We start from the raw sequence: 15,997 nt of genomic DNA, 5'->3' as shown, positions 1-15,997 counted from the left end.
GGGACCCAGGTCTGGGGGTCTCCACTGCACGTTGCTGGAATAGGAATTCAGGACAAGCAGGCAAGCTGCCCATTCAATCCCATAATCTGATGGAATAAAGGTCAAAGGCCCAGCTGGGTTGGCAACCATGGGACAGAGTCTAGCTGAAGAGGAGGTGGGTTTTCCTGTGTTCAGCTATGGGTCTCTCTCTCTCTCTCTCTCACACACACACACACACACACACACACACACACACACACGCACACACGCACACGCACACACGCAGCCTCAGCTCAGGTTCAAAGCACTAGCAAGCTTACTTTCTCCCATCAAGCCTCCTAACAATTCTCTCCTAAAAAAGCCGATTCCTTGATGATGAACCCAACCTCACGCACATGGCTCCCACAGAAGCTCCACTCACACACCCCTGCCTTCACCCAGCATCCACTTCCCACTCTCCAGGCTCCTCTTTCCCTCCATTTCAGATGCCCCCTTCCCCCTTCCTCAGTCCCAGCTACCCAATCCCCTCGCCACAACTAACTCTGCCTCCCATGGAGAAAGGCCTCCCTGTTGACGGACTGGCAAAGTCCATCTCATCACATAAAGGCTCAGTGAGTCCTGGAGACACTTGGAATCCAGACAGAATGGAATTTCTCCCTATTTTCTTTACAGCTGAGAAAACACACGCAAACACAAGAGCATATTTATTGCGATATTTCTATCCCAAAGTTTGTCTTAAAAAAAAAAGAAGAAATAAAATTAGTTTCTCTGCCCACACCCCGCCTCCCCCATGCCCACTCCCTGCCCTTTTCATTCCTGGCCGAGGCCAGGGAGAAAAACAGAGCGGGCCCAAGCCCCACAGAGAACCATTGCCTCCCGGACAATGTCAGGCTTGTTCAGAGAGTGAGGAAAGAAGCACAACTCTGAAAACATACACAGAACTTCCCCGTGAAGGGTGTTCCTGAGGGAAGAAGAACAGGCAGCCTTGTGTCTGGACACGGTTTCCCTGAGGCTCTGGGAAGAGGGGGGCCCGCAAATCTAGCCCCCTCCTCACAGTGGAGGAGACACCTGACTGTTTTAGCCTCCAGGGGAATATTTCTTGGTCATGACGGATCACACTGGACCTGAGAGAGCCAGAACCTGGAGCCCCAGAGATTTTTCTTTTTGAAGACAGCCTCTAAGGAGAAACATCCCTGAGGAGAAGCAAGGGGCTGCTTCTTAAGCCTTTGGGATTTCCCAGACTTCCCACTCATTTTGTGCCTCATGGCTCCATCTCTGTGGCCCCAGCAGCACCCGTACGGACGGCCCTTCATCCCTCAGGTGCCCAATGTATGTGGAATGAATGAAGGATAGCAGTGGAAAGATCACTCAAATGACAGACTGGGGTCACCCAAGAGGGTCCCCAGAGTCCTGGGCCCTGCCCGCCCCTCCCGCACAGATTCCAGAGATGGGGACCACGGGAGGCCCTCATCCTCACATCCATCCGGCCCCAGCTGATGGTGACTGAGCCAATAGCGACGCCTGCTGGGCCATCAGACGCTGACAGAGTCGAGGTCAGGGACACTGGCCGCAGCCTCAGTTGGGCATTACTCTGAGCCTCTGAAAGCTCCCTTCTTGTCTTTAGTTCCAGGCTTCCTCCCTCCTTCCGGCGGAGCATGCAAACACTCATTAAACCAAGACTAAACGCTCACAGACTGAGAGGAGGGCAGGGAAGGTGCCAATGCAGGTCCGTCCAACAGAACAGCTCAGTAAACATCCTCAGGCACGTGTCATGGGGTGCAAGTCACAGGTGTCGGCAGTGTGACTGCCCACATCCTGGCTGCACGTTAGAACCTTCTGGGGAGCTTTTAAAACGTCTGAGGACCAGGCTGAAGCCCAGGTGATCTCAACGTGCAGCCAAAGCTGAGAACCACCGCTCTGGTTGATCTCTTGGAACTTCAGATGGGTTTTCTTGGGGTCTACCTGCACTCGCCCACTTGGAGTCAGGATCCCAGTAATGCAGGGGATGCCCTTCAAAGATTAGTATACTTAGCGTGACAGTTTTCCAGCAGATGGCAATAAGGAAAGTTTGTTTCTCTAATTCACATGAAGTCATTGTTTGGGCCAGCAAGAGGGCTCCAGGGATCCCGGGCTCTCATTTCTCTCCTAAATTATTAATCTGTCCATCCCACAGAGCTCTCTGGGTGAGCATCCTTCCCCTGACTTGAACCAGGCCCCTGAATTGTGCCCCAAATCTTGGAGCATCCTCCATCCTAAAACGCACAAGATTCCTGAATTTGAAATTGGTGGCAGGTCCAGATTTCATCAGGGAGGTTGGGTAACTCATGTCACTTTTCTGGGCCTGGGGAACTGTGTTAGTCAGGGTTCTCCAGAGAGATAGAACCATTTGGATGTGTGTATACATATAGAAAGAGATTTATTCTAAGGAATTGGCTCATATGATTACTGAGGTTTTTGGCAAGCTAGAGACCCAGGAGAGCTAGGGTGTTGTTCCAGCCTGAGTCTGAAGCCTTGAGACCCAGGAAGAACCAATGTTTCAGTTCGAGTCTGAAGGCAGTTTGAAGGTCATCAGGCAGGAGAAATTATCTCTTATTCGGGGGAGGTTCAGCTGTTTTGTTTGACTCAGGCCTTCAACTGATTGGGTGAGGCTCACCCCCATTAGCTGGGCAATCTGCTTTACTCAGTCTGCCAATTTAAAAGTTAGTCTCATCCTTGGGACTTCCCTCGCAGTCCAGTGGTTAAGACTTTGCCCTCCAATGCAGGGGGTGTGGGTTCGATCCCCGGTTGGGGAGCTAAGATCCCACATGCCTCACAGCCAAAAAACCAAAACATAAAAAGCAGAAGCAATATTGTAACAAATTCAGTAAAGACTAAAAACTGGTCCACATCAAAAAAAAAGAAAAATCTAAAAAAAAATTGTTAATCTCATCCCCAAACACCCTCATAGACCCACCCAGAATAACGTTTGACCAAATATTGGAGCCCAGTCAAGTTGACATAAAATCAACCATTGCAGGGATCCTTTAGGATGAGCCTTTGTTGGTCGGAAGATGAGAGGTTCCCTAGAAAAGGTAGGAGGAGGTTTCCAGCCTCACACCAGTAATTAAACTGAGAGATCCGTGAAGGTTTTGTGAGGAGGGGACTCTTGGAGAAGATATCTCTCGAGTCACATGCAGCTTCCTTACCTTTCTTTTTTTCGTTTTTATTGGAGTATAGTTGATTTACAATGTTGCGTTAGTTTCTGCTGTACAGCAAAATGAATCAGTTATACACATACATATATCCACTCTTTTTTTAGATTCTTTTCCCATATAGGTCATTACAGAGTACTGAGCAGAGTTCCCTGTGCTTATACAGTATAGCCTCCTTATCCAGATGCAATTTCAGATCCACAGGCCAGGAGTTTATCACACTTGTCATGTGACACATGACCCTCAACCTCACTGTATCTGAACCTCCGAATAACTCCTCTCTTCCAGGTGAACTATGACCACTTTACTCTTCGTGTTTCTGACTCTGAGAGTCATCGCAGCAGCCATCTCAGTAGAAGTTTCAGGTGAGGACATTTCCACTCATGTCTCATCTCCCTAGCAGGCACTGAGGACTGGACTCTGGGGATGGGGGAACCGAGCCTAGTCCTGCCAGTCCTGGTGCTTACCCTGGGCCATCACCCTAGAGGCCCCTCTTACCCTCCTCCAGCCCCAAAGCTCCCTAAAGAATGAGGAATCTGTAGGGCCAGTGAGATGTGTCCGCTCAGATCTATGCTCCCTCTGGGTACCCAGAACGCCCAGAATTCCCTGTCCAGCTGGACCCAAGTCACTTCCAGGGCTTCATGGTTCGTTCCTCTGAGTCCATCCTCCCATGGAGGAACCATGCCTCCAGTCTGAGAGGTGAAGGGGTGGCTGTCTGAGTGTAGACAGGGCTGGGATGTGAGGACTGGGGTACACACAGACCCCTCAAAGTGCAGAGCTGTGGTGGGAAGAGAAGGGGCCCTGATTTCCCCTCCTCCAGCTTGGCCAACACATCTCAATGCAAAACTCTAAGGAATCCAAGAATTCTAAATTTGAATCCGGCTTTTCATTTTGAAAAGTATCACTGTCAAATAAGAAGATAGAACATGTTTTACTTAACAATCTGTTGGCTTGACTTATAGCTTTTAAATATTTAGACATATGGTCCATGGGTCTCCATCTGTACTCTTGCTCTGGGACCCCTGGCTATAACCTGGGGTGGTTTGCCCACACAGGCCACCCAGTTCACGAGGGTTGGTTGAGAGCTTTCAAAACTGTAGAGCCAGGCGCTGCTGTCACTTCCAGCTGTCCCCAGAGAACCACCGCCACTAAAACCACACTGTGTCACGTGCTAGGGTTGAGTATCAGAGGGAGGTTTCTGTGAAGGGCCTGGTGGTGACCGGCCAGGCCATCAAAAGGTTAGAGTTCACCCCAAACATTCCTGGCTCCCCTTTCCCTGCCTTGTTATGTATCTGCCACCCACAAATACCTGCAACATTTTTATTTTCAACCTCTAGGTTCTCCTGGAAAAAAAGATTCAATAAGTGTATGAATCTCCATGAAAGGTGCTATTTTTTCAAAGGCACCTTCTTTCCAGTTCCAGGAAGATCTTTGACTTCTAACAGGATTTGGCAGACAGGCTGCATCTTCCCTATCAATGCTCTCCATGTGTTTTTGTGGAGTCTAATCGTATCCCGCCCCACCCCAGTCTGACCCTTTGCAGACTTAAACGTCTGATCCTCTCTGATGCTTCTCCAGCTATAGGTTCCCGATCCCCCAACAGCAGGAGAGCATGATTCACCCTTCTGCAAGGTCAGGATGGAGCCTGAAGCAGACCTCTTTATAGCAGGCCTCGCTATACTCCTTAAGTATTGGATATTTTTATATCTTAGCTTAAAAAGTTGTGTGGATATTTTTTCCTCCCTATAATAATTTTTTCTATCCCCAGATAATTTTTTACCAATTTTTGAGTCAAGCTGTCATTCCAGGAAGACGGGTTCTGTTTATCCTATGGCTTGGCATCGCTTTGGGTACCCCAGTTTGAGAAACAGAGAGGTAGTCTCCCCTCTGAAGCTTCCCCTGCCCTCCTCTGCAGCCCTTTCTGGCTCCATAGTTCCTGTCTTGAGGCACAGAGACCAGAGGTCTTGAGAAAGCTGCTCTGGAAAGGGAATTCCATATGGCGCAGGATAGACACCAGCACACTCGTGGGACTTTGTCATTTCCAGAAGCACTGACAGGGAGGCTGGGTGGTCCTCTCTGGGCACTAACAGGTCTGTCTCCCACCCCCGTGTCTCCCGCACAGACCCTGACAACTCGCTGAGTGTCAGCATCCCTGAACCGTCCCCGCTGCGGGTCCTCCTGGGGAGCTCCCTCACCATCCCTTGCTACTTCATCGACCCCATGCACCCCGTGACCACCGCCCCCTCCACCGCCCCCCTTGCCCCAAGAATCAAGTGGAGCTGCATTTCCAAGGAGAAGGAGCTGGTGCTGCTGGTGGCGACTGAAGGGCAGGTGCGGGTTAACAGTGCCTACCGAGACAGGGTCACGCTGCCCAACTACCCGGCCATCCCCAGCGACGCCACCCTGGAAATCCAGAACCTGCGCTCCAATGACTCTGGGATCTATCGCTGTGAGGTGATGCACGGCATCGAGGACAGCAAGGCCACCCTGGAGGTCGTGGTGAAAGGTGAGAGCCTCCTCCCACAGGGGCCCTGCTTCACCTGCAGGAAGAACCAGAATGGCATCCTCTCTCGGGCCAGGCTGTCTGGCTTTCAAATCCCGGCTCCTCACCCTGATGGTTTGCACCTCAGTCAAGTTACTTAACTTCAGTTGCTTGCCCTGTAACACAGAGCTGGTAACATCACTCTCTCTGGAATTTAAACGAATTAAATTCTTCAGGGCCACAGTCGCATGAAAATGACAGTCTATTCTTCCCATCAATCCTGTGATTCGGTTGCCTTGTGATCATCCCCATTTTACAGACAAGCAAACTGAGGTTAGGTGACTTGCCTGAATGAAGTTTCCCTGGAAGTGAGCCAGAGCAGTCTCCTGACTCTCTACCCAGGTGTCTTTTCCCTCCCCCATCTCCAGTTCCAGAAGCCAAAGAAAGGGATGAGGACACCCTGGTTCCCTTGCTCTCGATGGACCAAGGAATATGGTTGTCCTTGGTTGGCTCTAGGACTTCAGTCAGCACCAGATTTTTTCTGCTGGGTGACTCTGCCAAAGACGATCCACTCCTACCTGTGCCTTAAATAGGATTCCCACTAGGATGCCCCTGGACTGAGGGTGCATGGAGCTCTAAGTGTCTCTTTCTGCAAAGCAAATATAGGGACCTGGAATGACAAGAAAAAATTATAAGGAGGCAGATTTTAGTTCAAGTCAAAGAACTTTCTGATTATCAGAATTATCACAGGTTTCCAAAAAGATGCCTTGTGAGGTAGTGAGCTCCCCATTACCGGAGGTGTTCCAGGAAAGGCAGAAGGACCACATGCAAATGTGGAGACAGGAGCCACCCATCAGCTAGGGGCCCGACCAGATGTCTCTACATCCCCTTGACTCCTGCCCTAATTCTGCAAGGGCCTGGGTGACGGGAGGCTGTGCCTGACTTGCTCTCTTAAGGTCTCGTGTCTTGCAGGCATCGTGTTCCATTACAGAGCCATCTCCACACGCTACACCCTGGACTTCGACAGGGCGCAGCGGGCTTGCCTGCAGAACAGCGCCATCATCGCCACGCCCGAGCAGCTGCAGGCTGCCTATGAGGACGGCTTCCACCAGTGCGACGCCGGCTGGCTGGCAGATCAGACTGTCAGGTGATCCCCAGGCTACCATAGGAGTAGGGTGGGTGATGGGCTGGAACGTTGAACAGTACTGAGCTGGTGCCAGCCAGACACAGAGCCCAACCTCAGCTGGGGCTGAAGGGATGCCTTGACCAGTTCTAGGTCAGGTCCCGATGACCTGTCCCAAATCCTTGGTCTTCTGTCCTGCGGTGGAGTGAGTGGCCACTAGCAACTTTGCGCTACATGAGCATTTTCTCCATGCAAGTTACACATGATTATTTTTCCTACTCATTTTTCCCTTTGCCATGATTTCTTCACTTACATCTTTTTAAAACTTTGTTGTTTATACATTTTTGTAAACCACTTTACATTCAGTTTGTCTTTAATAAGGCAAGACATAGGTAAATTAAGCTTCTTGGTGCATTTTTCCCTGAGCACAGCTGCTGAGGAATAGGTTACGCAGCAGGACAGTCAGAGCCCTGCCTTCAAGGGACTGCAATTGTGTGATCAAGCCTGTAAGAGCAAGATGAGACAATTCTTTGGGGATGGATCAGAGCTCTAAATGCAAAAGCCAGAACCACAAAGCCACAAGAAGAAAACAAAGGGAAATACCTTTGTAATCTTGGGGTAGGCAAAAGATCTTAGGACACAAAACCCATTAGCCATTTTTTTTTAAAGCAAGATAAGACAACAGCCTAGCATAGTGCAAGAGCCCACACCTCAGCCTCAGAAAGAGCTGGGCTCAAATCCCAACTCTGACACTTGGAAGCTGTGTGACCTGGAACAAATGGCTTAACATCTCTGGGCCCCAGTTTCTTCCAGTTTAAAATAGAGTTGTAATAGCACCTCATTTGGATGATGTGAGACTCAAATGATACAGAGCAAGGGTCAGCAAACTACGGCTCATGGGTCAAATCCAACCCACCCCCTGTTTCTGTAAACAAAGTTTTATGGGAACACAGCCACTCCTGTTATTTTGTCTGTGGTTGCTTCATTCACACTACAATGGCAAGGTCACAATGAAGACCCTATGGCCTGTAGGACCTAAAATATTTACTATGTGCCCTTTCACAGAAAAGATTTGCAAGCTCCTGATAGAACATGTTTGGTACCAATAAATATTCAGTAAAGGGGTCCGCCTTTAATCACCAGTAACGGTGAAAACATATATCTTAATAAAGCTGGGGAAAAAGCTGTAGAAACAAGTAGCCCACAGATCTAGGCAGATCTCAGCAAACACATCAGTAAGTCACCGTTTCCTCCCACAAGGGAGGAGGATACAAGGGCACGGGCCACTGGCCCCCTTCATCCCCTGACTGTCACATCCCTACTTTGGGTTCCTGGCAGGTACCCCATCCACACTCCAAGGGAAGCCTGCTATGGGGACAAGGATGAGTTTCCCGGTGTAAGAACCTACGGCATCCGTGACACCAATGAAACCTATGACGTGTACTGCTTCGCAGAGGAGATGGAGGGTGAGACCAACCCCCCCACCTCCCAAGAGCCGGCTCCCCAATCCCTTCATCCTGCTGACCCTCAGGATCACAGGGGCCTCCTCCTGGGCAGGGCATTGACCCAGGACATCACACCCTCAACACCCCCTTCCTCCCCGCCCCTGCCCCGCCCCCCTCCCTGGCCCCCAGCCTCATCATGCCCAGCGTGGGTGGGGGAGGGAAGAGTTAAGGAAGGAAGGGTCTGGCCCCCTCACTCCCCACGTTGGGGGAGGGCCTCAGTGGCCCCAGGTACCTGCAAACTGGGCCATCACTGGGCCCAAGAATATTTATAGCTGGTCTCTCACCTGCGACTGTTCTTCCCAGCCAGGACCCCCGCTGCTTGACCAGCCCATCACTGTCCCAAGCTCCGCTGCACAATTAAAGCCCAGCTCAGCCTTGTCACCCTCACAAAGGACCCCCTCCCACCCAGGCCACTCCAGGGAGAGCCTATCAGAAATGTCATTCCCAGGAGAGCTGGCCTCCCAGCCACCCTCTCGCAGCTTTTGTGCTGCCAGCCCCCAGCCCTATCCAGGCCACTCCAATGAGCTAGTTCTGGAGAGCACCAGGGGCAGCGAGAAGGAACCTATAGTCTTTCTCTGGTTTGTAAAGGGAGTTAAGTTTGATCACAGTCAGAGCTGAGCAAGTTACCCAGGCAAGTGGATGACACCCCTTCCCCCATCAGCACTGATTCACCCATTTTGACATTGCAAACTCTGCACCTCCACCCCTACCCCGAGATCACGGCTGCGCCCAGGCAGGAGAAGGGCTGACAACATGACCACTGTGAGGCAGGGAATGTCCCCAGCTTCCTCACCACCGTGACCCCTTTCCTCATTCTCACCCCAGGGCCCAAGCCGGTAGATTAAGTAACGAATATTTGTGTTCCCACTTTGGGCTAATTAAAGACACTGATTAGGGCCAACCAGAGCTGCCACTGAGCAGGGACAGACAGAACAACCCCCGGGAGCGATGCCCACCACCCTATCCCTCCCTGCAGCACAACCTTGTTAGGTTTTCAAAAACAGTAAAAAGAGCCCACAGGCCCCCACCATTGCCCTTATGGACACTTCAGGGCCTAGAGACCCCAGTTTGGGAAACACTGCTATTAAGGTCAAAGTCTGATGCCTGCTTTTCCCATCAGAATGTGGAATTGTAAAAAGGAGTGCTCCAGCGACTTCCCTGGTGGCCCAGTGGTTAAGACTCTGCACTCCAATGCAGGCGCTGTGGGTTAGATCCCCGGTCAGGGAACTAGATCCCACATGCCTCAACAAAGATCCCATGTGCCGCAGCTAAGACCTGACGCAGCCGAATAAATAAATATTTTTTTAAAAATCAGTTAAAAAAAGGATTGTTCCAGTGGGCAATGCTTGACTCATAGGAGAGATGCCCCGGTGGTAGGAAGTTCCATAGAAAAGTGTGGGCGAAGATGCTTTCCGGCAGGAGTTTCCTCCCGGGCCTCACATTTGCTCTGCACTTTCCTCACTTCTTTGTCTTTTTGGCAGCTTCTTTATTGGTCCCTGTTTTAGGAAACTGACATCACCCCACCCAAAAGCCCATAGGAAGTGGAGGGCAGGATCTGAAATACAGACATGTGGGACCAGGGCTTTGAGAAGTTAGAGGCCAAACCCCAGGGAACCACATGGATCTCCCTGGGGACATGGGGCAGGCGTGGGAGGGAGCGCCTCACCCTGCTGGCTGTGTCTTTCGCAGGCGAGGTCTTTTATGCAACATCCCCGGAGAAGTTCACCTTCCAGGAGGCAGCCAATGAGTGCCGGCGGCTGGGCGCCCGGCTGGCCACCACGGGCCAGCTTTACCTGGCCTGGCAGAGTGGCATGGACATGTGCAGCGCCGGCTGGCTGGCCGACCGCAGCGTGCGCTACCCCATCTCCAAGGCCCGGCCCAACTGCGGGGGCAACCTCTTGGGCGTGAGGACTGTCTACCTGCACGCCAACCAGACGGGATACCCCGACCCCTCATCCCGCTACGACGCCATCTGCTACACAGGTGGGCTTGGGCTGGAGGCCGGAAAGGGGATCGTGCCACCGAAATTCGGGCCCAGAGGATGAGATCTTAGAGTGGGGGGCTGGTTTCTACCCCCTCCAAAGGACCACTGGGTACCTGAACCCCTTGTCTTAGCACCCCCTATTTTCACGGGTTCCTAGGGGAGCTAAGGTAGAAGCACTGAAGGCTGCAGCGTACCCAGCCTTAAAACTAAAACTAAACTAAAACTTTAAAAAATGTTTTTATCTTATATTTTACACAGTCTAGGTTATACTTACAATTAAGTGCTAATTATTGGAGGGGAAAAAAAACAATGAATAATTTGGAGTTGAGTAAATTTTATGACAAAACTGGTGCTAGCACAACAACATAGCTCATTTCATGTTTAACTTCCACAGCCTGATCTTACATGAAGAGGGTTACCTGTGCAAAAATAATTAGAATTTCCCCCAAAACTTCTCTTAACCTTTCAATATTCCTACCACCCTGTTTGAAGTTCTAGCATCCTCATGGTTGCTCTCTTTGTTAATTACTAAATGGCTTGTTTCTGCCAGACCCCCATTTGTTCATGACTGAGGCAGGCAGTTTTCTCATGGCACCTTCATCAACTTCATGAGCCCCTGCATCCTTGGGAAGATTTTTTCCATTTCTCTTTGTAGCTGATTTACATTGTCCGGTTGGCTAGTTATAACATCAGATGGTCAACAGATACTCACAAGATAGGTAAGGAGACAACTGGCTGGCATTAATCAGGAAGGGATGTTGGAACAAGATGGCTTTACAAGCAGTGAGCTGATGGGTCAGTCTTGTGCTCTGGTAACTGCATTCTCTTACAGTCCGGAAATCGTGGGCACCCCTATAATAAATACTCAAATCGTTGAGGACCCCTGCAATGGGCCTAGCCAGGTACCAGGCACACAGTAGGTGCTTTCCTTCCTTAGCAGATGAGGAGGCAGTCCGTTGCTCACCTCCCCCAAGCCAGCCCCAGGCTGAGCACTAATGCCTGTCTTTAACTCCCGGCCCCAGGTGAAGACTTTGTGGACATCCCAGAAAATTTCTTCGGGGTGGGTGGTGAGGAGGACATCACCATCCAGACGGTGACCTGGCCTGATGTGGAGCTGCCTTTGCCACGAAACATCACCGAGGGTGAAGCCCGAGGCAACGTGATCCTCACGGTGAAACCCGTCTTTGACGTCACCCCTACCGCCCTGGAGCCCGAGGAGCCCTTCACTTTTGCCCCCGAAGTAGGGGCCACCGCCTTCTCTGAGGCTGAGAACAGGACTGGAGAGGCTACCCGGCCCTGGGCCTTTCCCGAGGAGTCCACACCTGGCCTGGGCGCTCCGACGGCCTTCACCAGCGAGGACCTCGTCGTGCAGGTGACCGCAGCCCCAGGTGCAACCGAGGTCCCTGGGCAGCCACGACTGCCAGGGGGTAAGTGCCCACCCCTCAGGGGGGCTACATCGAGGGTAGGTGGAAAGAGCTTGGCCTTGGGGTCTTCTATACCTTTAGCTTAACCTGGGACGTGGGACAAGCCTCCCTCCTCTCAGACTTGACTCTCCTCATTTGTGAAACAAGGGGGATGGGCCAGACCAGTGATACCCATGCTCTTTTGTGTGTCTATGGCTCTTTTGCCACAAAGCATTTCCTTCCAGTGAAGTCATAGGTGGTATATATCAACAGGTAGAGGTGAAGTGTGATGGAGAATGGGGGCTCTTTTTCCCAGGGGCCCTCCTAGCCCCATCAGGCACTTCCACAGAATAGAACCTCTTGAGGTCGGCTGCACTGGGTGACCCCTGGGCCTCTCACAGCACTGACCCTCCAGGACAGGGGTCAGCAAACTGGCCCGTGGACAAAATCCAGCCCATCCTCTGTTTTTATATGGCCCATGAACTAAGAGTTAAGAACCTTTTTAAATACTTGAGGGGAAAAGTCAAAAGAAGAAGAATATTTTGTGACATATAATGAAAATTATATAAAATTCAAACTTTAATGTCTACAAATAAAATTTGATTGGAAAAAGAACCACACCCATTTGGTAACATGTTGTCTGTGGCCATTTAGGGCTATCATGGTAGGATTAAATAGTTGTGCAGAAACCATTTAGCCCACGAAGCCTAAAATGTGTTCTGTCTGGCCCTTTCCAGAAAACGTTTGCCACCCCAGTTCTGGGGTGATGGTGTTTCAGGTGCTTAATAAGTGTCTGGATGATTGGAATGTCACATCACATAAAGCCCAGCTGGTCCCCAGACTCAAGTCCGTGATCAGGAAGGACATACTGGGGTGGCCTCCTTAAGGACCTTGGTGGTGTCCCCTCCTGGAGGAGGGGCAAATGGACACTGCCATCCACCATCACACCCACGATACCACCAAGTGAGATTTCAGCCTGAATTGCCCAGATTAATATAGCATGTTGAGAAGGAAGAATTGTTTAGAAGTTTTGGAGTAACACCAACAGTAGCTGAGTCCCAGGGTTGGCCCAGGGCTGGAGAGACCCTCACTGTCTCCACGTGGCCACCACATGGGAAGGTGCCAATGGACACATGAACAGCTAACCCAGAACAGGGGCAGACTCAGATTGGGGATCCACAGCTGTGACATAAACTGGCCAGTCATCCACGGGAGTGTCAAAAGCAAATGTGTGTCCAGCTGAATGCAATGGGGGAGGCAGAGTAAGTAGGGGCTCCAGGATAAGCTGTGTGGAGCCCAGACCCTTTGGGAATCTGGCAAAAGCTATGAGCTCACTCCCCAGAAGTACACCCGGTGCACCCACACAAACTCTTGCAGCCACTTTCAGGAGGACCACCCATCCCCTGAACCCTGGACCCTGGGCCAAGTGGAAGAAATGCAGTGGTTGTTTGATTTCTTCCTTATCCTTCTCTATATTTTCCAAATGCCCTGTAATGATTGTTTATTCTTTCCACAATAAGAGAAAATGCATTTGTTTTCAAGAGTAACGGGAAAAATGAGCAGCCTAGGAGTGGGGAGTCCAGAAAGGAGGGTTGGGAAGACTTACGGCAGAAGAGTCCTAGAAGGCTCTCTCAAGGAGGTGGTTTGAACAAGCAGAGAGGACTAGCTTGACTAGGAATCAGATCGGGAGTAGGAAAGGAAGGAGGGGATGAAGGGAGGTCATTCCTCAAGGAGCCAGGGCTCCCTCCATACCTGCAAAGCCTTGAGAACCAGGCACCATGGTCGCTGGCATTGTGGCACCTGGTCCATGCCTTGAGCCTGACCTGTCTCTCCTTCTCTCCCTCTCCTCCCCACCCAGGAGTTGTGTTCCACTACCGCCCGGGCTCCTCCCGCTACTCACTGACCTTTGAGGAGGCCCAGCAGGCCTGCCTGCGCACCGGGGCCGTCATCGCCTCGCCCAAACAGCTCCAGGCCGCCTATGAAGCAGGCTACGAGCAGTGTGACGCTGGCTGGCTGCAGGACCAGACCGTCAGGTGACAGACTAGCTGGGTTTCCCTCCTAACCCAAACCCAACCATGAGAGGTCAGGCTTGGGGAGCCAGAGCAGGCACCCACCACACTGCATGCCCATTAATTAGTGGTTTCTGGCTAATCCCTTAATTTCTCCCTCAGAATCAAGGCATATTCTGAGACAGTGGGGATGGGCCTCAGGTGACATTAACTCCTTGGTCATTTCACCTCAAGAGACAAAGAGAGAGCTCCTTGTCAAGCCCCTCAGTCTTCCCCAGCTTGGCCCTTCCATGCCGTGGGCTTTCTTCTGAAGCCAGGAATCCCCCAGCGGCCCCCAGACCCTTCCCCCAGCCACACAGGGAATGTGCTGCCTGAGAGGTTCCTTCCTGGTTTGAATCCCACTGGACAGCAGAAGACACACCCTGCCCAAGTCCCCAAGTGACCTGCCGTCCACACTCTGAGGCCCTGCATCCCCAGGCCCCGGAACAGGCCTTCATCCGCCCTTCCCATCATCCTCTGCAGGTACCCCATTGTGAGCCCACGGACCCCATGTGTGGGTGACAAGGACAGCAGCCCGGGGGTCCGGACCTATGGCATGCGACCACCATCAGAAACCTACGATGTCTACTGCTACGTGGACAGACTCGATGGTACAGACCACGTTCTCACATTTTGGTCTCTAGACAGGCAGGGGGCTGACGGGGTGACACAGAGAAGCGGGAATTACCATCCACCTAATCCCATTCCCACCTGGGCGGGGAGCAGGGGAAGGATCCTGTTAAAGAAAGAAGGGCTTCCCAGCCAGTCTCTCAGGTCAGGCCCCTCCTCTCCCTCCCAGATGGTTCACGTGGATTCCCCAGCATTGCGGGGGAGCGTTGGTTTCTTGAAAAAGCAATAAGTTCTAAGGATAAATGAATTAATTTACTTATACCAAAAAGTATTACATATACCTTCTGCCTCATGGAGAATCCCAATGCCTATGAACAAATCAAAGGCTCTGACAAGTCCTGCAGTAAAAAATATCTCTTTAACTCTGCTTAACCAAGCATTGCCCAAGCTTAGTTAAACACAGACCCTTGGGGCTTCCCTGGTGGCACAGTGGTTGAGAGTCCACTTGCCGATGCAGGGCACACGGGTTCGTGCCCCGGTCCAGGAGGATCCCACATGCCGCACAACGGCTGGGCCCGTGAGCCATGGCCGCTGGGCCTGCACGTCCGGAGCCTGTGCTCCGCGACAGGAGGGGCCACAACAGTGAGAGGCCCGTGTACCGCAAAAAAACAAAAAACACAGACCCTTGTTTGGTCTTATTTCATTTCTTTTCATTTCAATTAAAATCACCAAATTACCGTTCCAGTGAACCCAATTTTGGAAATGCTCGTATTCAGAAAGATCTCAACATTGCCACTCACTTGTTTTGGGAACTGGACAAGTTACTTAACCTCCTAGGCCTCAGTTTCCTCATCTATAAAATGTGGCTGATTTATGCTTATGTCAGAGACTTTTTTGAGTATTAAATAAGACGTGTATGAAAAGTGCCTGATATAAGCAGGTTTTCAGTAAATGTGAACTTCCTTCCCCGAAATCAGACAGAGACCCGGGTATTGTTCTGGGTATTGGGACCCCAACCCCCAACAGCGGCTACAGGCCCCACCTCCTGCCCTCGATGAGCTCACAGGGTGGGGATGACAGTGGGGCGGGTGGGTTGGCAGGTCCACAGCATTCAGTGCTCAGTGACTAAGTGCTGTGGTTAGGGGGAGCACGGGGTGCCCAAGGGAGTTCTTCTCTTAGCCAGAGGAGGGGGTGTCTAAGTGTGACTGGAGAATCCAGAAAGGTGGGAAGGTTCTTCCCATGGTGAGAAACCAACTCATCTTACTTCAGCTGCCCTGCCCCTGGGTGAGCAGAGGCTGCTCTGGCCGTGAGGGTGGAGGGTCACCCCTGCCATCTGCCTCTGCCCCCAGGGGAGGTGTTCTTCGCCACACGCCTGGAGCAGTTCACCTTCCAGGAAGCACAGGAGTTCTGTGAAACCCAAAACGCCACACTGGCCACCACGGGCCAGCTCTATGCTGCCTGGAGCCACGGCCTGGACAAGTGCTACGCTGGCTGGCTATCTGACGGCAGCCTCCGCTACCCCATCGTCACCCCAAGGCCTGCCTGTGGCGGGGACAAGCCAGGTGTGAGAACCGTCTATCTCTACCCCAACCAGACAGGCCTCCTGGACCCGCTGTCCCGGCACCACGCCTTCTGCTTCCGAGGTATGTGCCTTCACCTCTCCTCCGGCACCCCTTCTGTCTGGGGTGGTGACTCCCCCGGCTCATCCCCCC

General features: G+C 51.7%; 1 protein-coding gene across 1 annotated transcript in view; it reads left to right on the top strand.

Moving 5' to 3' along the window:
* The first annotated feature begins 2,690 nt into the window (after nucleotides 1-2,690).
* The window catches only part of ACAN (aggrecan), a 37,024-nt gene continuing 23,717 nt past the window's right edge, over nucleotides 2,691-15,997 (top strand). The window contains exons 1-9 of the mRNA XM_089906817.1: nucleotides 2,691-3,535; nucleotides 5,293-5,676; nucleotides 6,625-6,799; nucleotides 8,114-8,241; nucleotides 9,970-10,263; nucleotides 11,287-11,691; nucleotides 13,526-13,700; nucleotides 14,199-14,326; nucleotides 15,635-15,928. Coding sequence (XP_089762943.1) covers nucleotides 3,466-3,535; nucleotides 5,293-5,676; nucleotides 6,625-6,799; nucleotides 8,114-8,241; nucleotides 9,970-10,263; nucleotides 11,287-11,691; nucleotides 13,526-13,700; nucleotides 14,199-14,326; nucleotides 15,635-15,928 — 2,053 coding nt within the window. The 5' untranslated portion in view covers nucleotides 2,691-3,465. The remainder of the gene's footprint in view (nucleotides 3,536-5,292; nucleotides 5,677-6,624; nucleotides 6,800-8,113; nucleotides 8,242-9,969; nucleotides 10,264-11,286; nucleotides 11,692-13,525; nucleotides 13,701-14,198; nucleotides 14,327-15,634; nucleotides 15,929-15,997) is intronic.

The sequence above is a fragment of the Delphinapterus leucas genome, chromosome 2 (assembly GCF_059928025.1).
Source record: "Delphinapterus leucas isolate spDelLeu-1000000601 "Yukka" chromosome 2, BTC_Dleu_Yukka2, whole genome shotgun sequence".
NCBI lineage: Eukaryota > Metazoa > Chordata > Mammalia > Artiodactyla > Monodontidae > Delphinapterus > Delphinapterus leucas.
Note: the sequence above shows the minus strand (reverse complement) of the source record. Positions and strands in the feature narration are given on the sequence as shown.